The sequence below is a fragment of the Chlamydotis macqueenii genome, chromosome 3 (assembly GCF_036417535.1).
Source record: "Chlamydotis macqueenii isolate bChlMac1 chromosome 3, bChlMac1.mat, whole genome shotgun sequence".
Classification (NCBI taxonomy): Eukaryota; Metazoa; Chordata; class Aves; order Otidiformes; family Otididae; genus Chlamydotis; species Chlamydotis macqueenii.
Window position 1 is genome coordinate 3,894,618 of NC_141558.1, and position 7,016 is coordinate 3,901,633.

Below are 7,016 nucleotides of genomic sequence, written 5' to 3' on the forward strand. Positions count from 1 at the left end.
TCAAGAGGGACCAGATTAGTCCCTTCTCATTTGAAAATACCATGAATCTGTAAGAGGCTCCTAATTTTTCCGAAGGACTGAAAATGCCATGATTCTGTTGACTTTCTGGGGGACCGAAGATGAATTTGTATGAGGAGTCCTACGCTTCAGTCCTACTCTTCCAGCTTGGCTACATGGCTTTGGAAGAAGCTTTTCTCCACAGAGAAGCTGATCAAAATGGCTACATCATCTTTTTCTGCAACAAAAATAGCTTTTACTCCCAAAGAGAGCTGCTGGTGCTTCTGAAGAAGCAGTACGTGCACTGAGTGGTTGTTCCCCTCCAGTTTGTGGCTGATCCTTGCTGGATCACAGACAGTAGAGTCCTTGCTCCTCCTTCCCCTTTTATTTTCAAACCTCTGTCTGCTAATTATAAAATGGGGGTTGTTAGCCTGTGTAATTACGAGCCATTATTTCCACAAACACAAAGGATCAGAGGAGCAGTATGAGGCGGAGGAATCCACAAAACGTAGTGCCATTGGAGCCCATGACCTGGTTCTTTCAGGATTGTCCAAGGAGGATGGTCAACCCAAGCCCAGATGTGAGACCCACCAGACAGGTCAATGGGGAAGGCTTTCCCCGCATCATCTTGCTGGCTACAGGGGTATGAGACTCATTATGGTACACTGGGAAGAGCATTTTAGGATTGTGCAAGACTTATTATGGGATGTTTAGTGGAAGGGGCAAAGTTAGGGAAAGGATTAGGGTGGATCAGTGAGGAAGAAACAAGAAAATGAGAGGAGGGACGATAGGGACTCATCACACGTAAATGGGATGGTGGTCAGTACGCTTATTTGGCTGAGTTCTGTGCCTGATCACCCCAGTGTGCCCTGTCTTCTTACTAAATAATTTTCTTAGGTTTTTTTCTTTTTCTTTTTAGTGTAACTTCACTCTCCATCCTAAATGCAAGTGCTGCAAGGCCTAAGGGCCAGCAACAGCGGGGGACAGTTTGCGTGCATACTGTGTGAGCATGCACGTCAGCGTGGAAATGCTAAAGACATCAAGCTGGACTGGCTCCATATATTGGAGCAGCCACAAGTCTGGGCAGGATGTTGGAGAGACCAGAGGGTCTGCAAGTTGGATACTGGAAGATTGTTGTAGTTCAGCCCCACTCGGGACCAAGCTACACAGTCTCTCGGTCACTCTCCCCACCCTCTGAAGGAACCGGGGAGAGATAATATAACGTAAAAGCTCAAGGTTTGAGATAAGGACAGGGAGAGATCCTTAAAGTTACCGTTACAGGCAAAACAGACTCGACTTGGGGAAAATTATTCATTTATTATTAAAACCAAAGCAGGAGAATGAGACAGAGAACAAGATAACCTCCCCCTACACCTCCCTCTTCCCAGGCTTAACATTATCTCTGCCTCCTTCCCTCTCAAGCGGCACAGGGGGAAGAGGGAATGGGGGTTTTATGGTCAGTTCATCACATATTGTTTTATGCTGCTCCTTCCTCCTCGGGGGAAGAACTCCTCACATTCCTCCCCTGCTCCATTGTGGGGTCCCTCCCACGGGCCACAGTCCTTCATGAAACTGCTCCGGCGTGGGTCATCTCTTCCACGGGGTGCAGTCCCTCCAGAACAGCTGCCCCAGTGGGCCCTCCACGGGCCACAGCCTCCTTCAGGCATCCACCTGCTCCAGCATGGGGTCCTCCATGGGCTGCAGGGGGATCTCTGCCCCTCCGTGGGCCTCCATGGGCTGCAGGGGGACAACCTGCTCCACCATGGTCATCACCACAGGCTGCAGGGGAATTCTGGCCAGGAGCCGCATTACTGCTCCCCCTCCTTCTGCACTGCCCTTGGCATCTGCAGCCGTTCCTCTCGCAAGAAATTCTTCACACCAGGCTGGCAGACGCCTCTCAGGGTCTCTTCACATCTCATCTCCTCTCCACTTCTTGCAGCCAGGCCGGGCCGAGTTGGGCCCAGTCAGCTGCCCATTGGGAGGCCAGAGGGTGAGGGCCACAAGGCCCACAAGGCCCACAAGGCTTGTGCCTCCCTCGCTTCTACTTCTTCACTTCTTCTTTCCTTTTTTTTTTTTTTTCCCCCCTTATTAAATATGTTATCACAGAGGCATTATCGCAGAACATTCTGCTACCAACTGGCCCAGCCCTGGCCAGCAGCGGGTCCACCCTAGGCCTGGCTCAGTCCACTGAACAAAGGAGAAACAACTTCTGTCAGCTTCTTACAGAAGCTACCACTGTAGCCCTCCCACTAAAGAAAATCAACTCAAAGGTCTACACCAGCTACTGGAGAGAATGTGGGATCTAGGGGTTGGCTGTTGGTAAGGTCGTAAGTCTGGAGCAGCTGCCAGAGAGACCCAATGGTGTGTGTTTGTGTCTGTGCATGAAGAAATGAGGAGCCCAGGGATCCAGGGGCGGCTACTGGAGAGATGATCTAAGGCAAATAACTGCAGACATCCATCTTGTATGTATGTATATATGTATATATATGTACCTATTTTCCACTAGCAGGCTTTCATCCTAATCAGCCACAGAGGGGAGCAAGATGAGGCCATTGGTCCTGTTTGTGTTTGCTTCAGTGATGTTTTTTGGCCGTGTTGATCCATGTGGCTGGACATCTATGTATGTTATACACGTGTTGTCCACATGTGTGTGTGTGCCTATTGGGAATCCGTGCTCAACTTTGCTACTGGAGGGACATAGGGGCATAGAGCTGTAGCAGCCTCGCCTCTACTGGGGTTGAATTTAGAGCTACTGGATTTGTCAACTTCAAACAAGGACAGCATTACCTTCTCATCACTCTAAGGGCTTAAATGTATATTTTACTGAACAGGTGTGATACACTAACAGAGCAGAAGGAAAAGCCCGTTGGGAAAATCCTTACGGAGCTATTAATCCCATCCAGAGTTTAGCTGCTAAATTCTGCCAAGCCCTTACATTGTGCGTGTTGAAGCTTTATGAACATTTGTGATTTAAATAAAATTTGGTGGCATTTTCCTGGGATCATTGTCACAATGAGAAATCATGATAAACATCAAAAGACTCCCAGTTGCTTGCCAGGATACTGACTCCGTGTGAGTTTGCTCCAATGCTATCACAGAGGGTCCTAAGTTCCCCACACCCTAACATGTTGCTGTGCTGTAACCATCTACAGCCACCGCGCTGGTGGTGACGATGCAGCCCTTTCAGAAACTTTAAAATGTAAAAAAAACAACCAACTGTTTCAAAACAAATTATGTTTTCTCCAACCTTTCTGGCACTCATAGGAGACCCAGGCAAAATGCAATGCAGTATGGCCATGGAGATGGTCTACCGCATATACTCAAGGAGTCAATCCAGGAGAAATGCTACTCCAAGGTCCATCCAGTGGACAAGGCCAGAGAAGAGGCAGGAAACCAGCACTCCTACAGCGTAGCTCAGGCAGGGACCCGAGGCCCAAAGCTGAACTGAAATGGGGCTCCTCATGATGGGCTGTGGACGGAAACCCATGGTGACGCTGGTCAAGGCCAGTAAGGCCAATTAGTGCCCTCAGGGCCCTTACAAGGCATGCCTGAGTTTTTCAAAGAGCTCTCCAGAACATATCAACACAGGATCCCAGCTATGAGTGGGGAAGGCATCGCAGCTCCTGGTACCCTGAGGTCCCCCAGGAGGACCTCCCCTGGGCATCTACTCTTCCTTTGTCTGGTCACTGCAGGACACAGAGATCCCCAAGATGAGGTGGGGGCACATTGTACAATTGAAGCAAAGGGAGGTTAAACCATGAAGTTCCACATCCTGTCCTCATTTTGAAACCCTTGTTGGCTGCCTGACTTTGCAGCTTACTGACCTCTGCTGTTTGGTTTGTGTGAGGCACGTGGAAGTGTGTTCCACGGATGTGTTCGTGGGGAGAGGAGATTAATATTAGAAAGAGGGGGTGGGAAGGGGGAAAAAAAAGCTACCTGAACAATTTTTTTTTTCTCCTTTTTTTCCCTTATCTCTTTAACTGCCTGAATAAATTGTGTTGGTTGATTCAGCATTCTGATGAAATAGTATCTGCCCTCCGCTTTCTGGAGGTAGACGGAAGGAAGTGGGCTAGAAAATGAAATATCAGCTCCTAACCTCGGGTCAGGTAAGCCAACTACATGCTGCAATGGAAAGGATGGTAGTGGTTAAACTTCACAATAAAAAGGAGACCACAGCTGGCTTTGAGACACACACAGAGTGGAAGAAATCTCGGAGAAGGAGAACTTTTGTGCTCTGTCACCGTGTGCATCTGCCTAAGGCAGCAGAGACATTGCCATGGCTTTTGCAAGCTACGCTGCGGTGGTAAGTACATATATTGGGTATGAGTATTAAGATAGATTTCCCGCAAGAGAAAGGACAGAATGCAGGTCCTATGATGCTGTTATCTAGGAGCAACCCTTGTTGGTCTTAGTGGGAGCTGAATGGGATGCTAAGTCTGTCCTGAACATTTTGCAAATGGGTTTCTTACTTGAGTGACCAGGAGGCAATGGACTATCCATTATTGGTCTGTAAGGGCAGCACTGCTGATGTGGGACTGAGAGAGAGAGAGTCCTTTTCTCAGACATATTGCCTTCAAAATTGCTGAAATGTCATTGTGAAGTGAATGTCCATGTGCTTAAATTTCAGCCTAGATATTATTTGCACTCTTGTGATTTTATTAAAAGCTTTGAACTTATCTGGCTTCTTTTCTTAAAACCTGAGCTCCTGGAAATTGCTCAAGAATACCAGATATCATCAAGAAAAGGGTTATTTCCAGCAGGTGACTGCTAGGTGGCCAGCCTTTCCTGTCCTGAGAAAGCATATGGCCTACCTAAGTTTTTAAGCTTAGGCATTGGGTCAGCCAAGTACTTCCCCCTCCTTGTAGATCATTACTGTTTGAGTGCGGAGGAGGACCTTGCATAGCTTGTTGGAGAGACGCTCTTCTTGGTGCACAGCCAACTATGAATCAGAATTTGAATCAGAGTTTAGCATCCCTTCTGATATTATTAACATCATTGCACTATTTTCTCTCGCTGGCCCATCTCTCAGAAATATAAGTATGAAGGTCAGCCGCTGCCCAGTGCTGATTCACAGCAATAAAGGAATTCAGGATAGGGCTTATGTTCTGCATCCTTCCCCTCCTGCTAGTTATATGGTCCATTGATGGTCCACTCTAGTCAGGACTTGACTTTTTATGCTCTCTCTTGACTAAACTGAGCCAATGACACATTCATCTCTCTCAGTTCAGACCACTGCTTTTGGTGCTGGTTCTAGCACTCACTGTAAGGAGCTCACCCCATGGGAGGGTAGTTCATCCTCGATCCAGCAAAGATGGTGGCTCTTTGAGGCTGAGTGAAGATTGCCTGAAGCAAAAGGATCTCAAATTCCCTACAACAGTGAAAGTTGACATTCGTATCAGCAATTCAGATCATGCCTTTAGGATGGTCCATGATGTCAGGAACCGGTCTCTCGCTCCTTGGAATTACAGGTAACTGTTTAGTTGTTAACTAAATTGCAATGGCTGTGCTACACAGATGTTTTTTTTCTTTGTGGTGAATGATGGCTGGTTCTCAGCATACGCCTAGAGTCCTGTGAGTATTGCAAACCCTTCTTGACACACAGTTTCCTTTTGACGTTGGGTGAGACTTCTCCAAGAGAAACAGTTTGCAGTGCAGGGGGACATCATCGGAATGGTTTCTAATAATCTTGTCAATGTTTGTCAAAGAGCTGTTCCTCTAGAAAAAGAAAAGTGTCAGTACCTTGTGATTTTACATAGCTGAAATCGATTTTTGAATGCTGAAATTAAAACAAAACCAAACAAAAATGAATGGTCCACTTGCAATCAGTTCTGTATTTCACCCAGATCCACTCGACTCATCAACTACTAAAGAACAATATGGCAGTGTTACTCTTCTAGGGTAATTAAATTTCTAGGAAATCATTCTAAAAATATTGAGGGTAGGGAAATTCTTTGGCCTTGTCTCATAATGAGGATACACAGGCAAATAGTATGGTCCTTTCATGGAGCTAAACAAGAAGATCTTGCCAAACCATGTTGTGCAAGTGCATAAAATTCTTTTGTGTCCCCATCCCCAGGCTTGACGAGGACCCCAACCGCTTCCCCCAGGTGATTGCTGATGCTGAGTGCCGCCTCTCTGGGTGCATGAGTCCACTGGGGCAGGAAGACCACAGCCTCAACTCCGTCCCCATCCAGCAGGAGATCCTTGTCCTCCGGCGGGAGCAGCAGGGCTGCCTGCCCACCTACCGCTTAGAGAAGAAAGTCATCACTGTGGGCTGCACATGTGCCGCTCCAGTTATCCGCCACCAGTCCTAGGAGAGACAACATTGGGAAGAAAAAATGTCATCTACGAACATCCCTTTGGAGAAATCCCACAGTCGCCCACCTTGCATCCCGGGAATTCAACATGGCATTTCCTTTCCAAATCTGAGCCAACTACCTTCTGAAAGTACTGATTTTTGCTGTTGTTTATTTATGGATTTTAGAATGGGCATCATGGGTATCACCAGTAGCTGAGTGATGGAGTGGAGAGAGGGAGATGGAGAAAAAGTTTTGTTTGTGACTCCAAGCAGGCAGGAAGTAAAGCAGTGCTGCTTTTTTAAATTTTTTTATTTTTTTTTGCATTATGACTTACATCAGTTTGGTGTATCAAATGAATCATAGTTTCAAAGCTTCTCCTTTGCAGTAAATTGCCCTAATGTGTACATGCCAACCAACACCGCCACAAAAAATTCCTCCTCCTGCACCTTCTCCCTCCCTTCCTCCTCCCCTAGTCTCTTTTCCTTCCCTGCTCACTGGTGTATTTCTGGTGTAAATCTGTCATTAGTGCCACTAGATCGGATTCCCATTGCACTCTGCGTTTGCATCACAGCTGCTCCATGAGGAGTAGCGGCACTGAGTGTTAAAATGGCAAAAAACTAATGAGTGTTTATATTTGTATTTATATCTTCTATTTATGACTATATTTATGATTTTGTACGTGCTCAGAGTATCAAAAAATGGTAAATCTTCATCTGTATT

General features: G+C 46.7%; 1 protein-coding gene across 1 annotated transcript; it reads left to right on the forward strand.

Annotated features, from left to right (window-relative positions):
• The first annotated feature begins 4,273 nt into the window (after window positions 1-4,273).
• On the forward strand, window positions 4,274-6,311 carry LOC104474860 (interleukin-17F). Its single transcript, XM_010123487.2, has 3 exons — window positions 4,274-4,300; window positions 5,221-5,465; window positions 6,074-6,311. The coding sequence occupies exons 1-3, from the start codon at window positions 4,274-4,276 to the stop codon at window positions 6,309-6,311; spliced, it is 510 nt and encodes a 169-aa protein (XP_010121789.1).
• The last annotated feature ends 705 nt before the right edge of the window (window positions 6,312-7,016 follow it).

What these genes read in the sequence shown, in the direction of transcription:
- LOC104474860 (XM_010123487.2), top strand. Translation starts at nt 4,274, where the DNA reads ATGGCTTTTGCAAGCTACGCTGCGGTG. An exon ending in TTGCAAGCTACGCTGCGGTG is followed by an intron (nt 4,301 to 5,220) that starts GTAAGTACATAT and finishes CATCTCTCTCAG; the next exon opens with TTCAGACCACTGCTTTTGGT. An exon ending in CTCGCTCCTTGGAATTACAG is followed by an intron (nt 5,466 to 6,073) that starts GTAACTGTTTAG and finishes CCCCATCCCCAG; the next exon opens with GCTTGACGAGGACCCCAACC.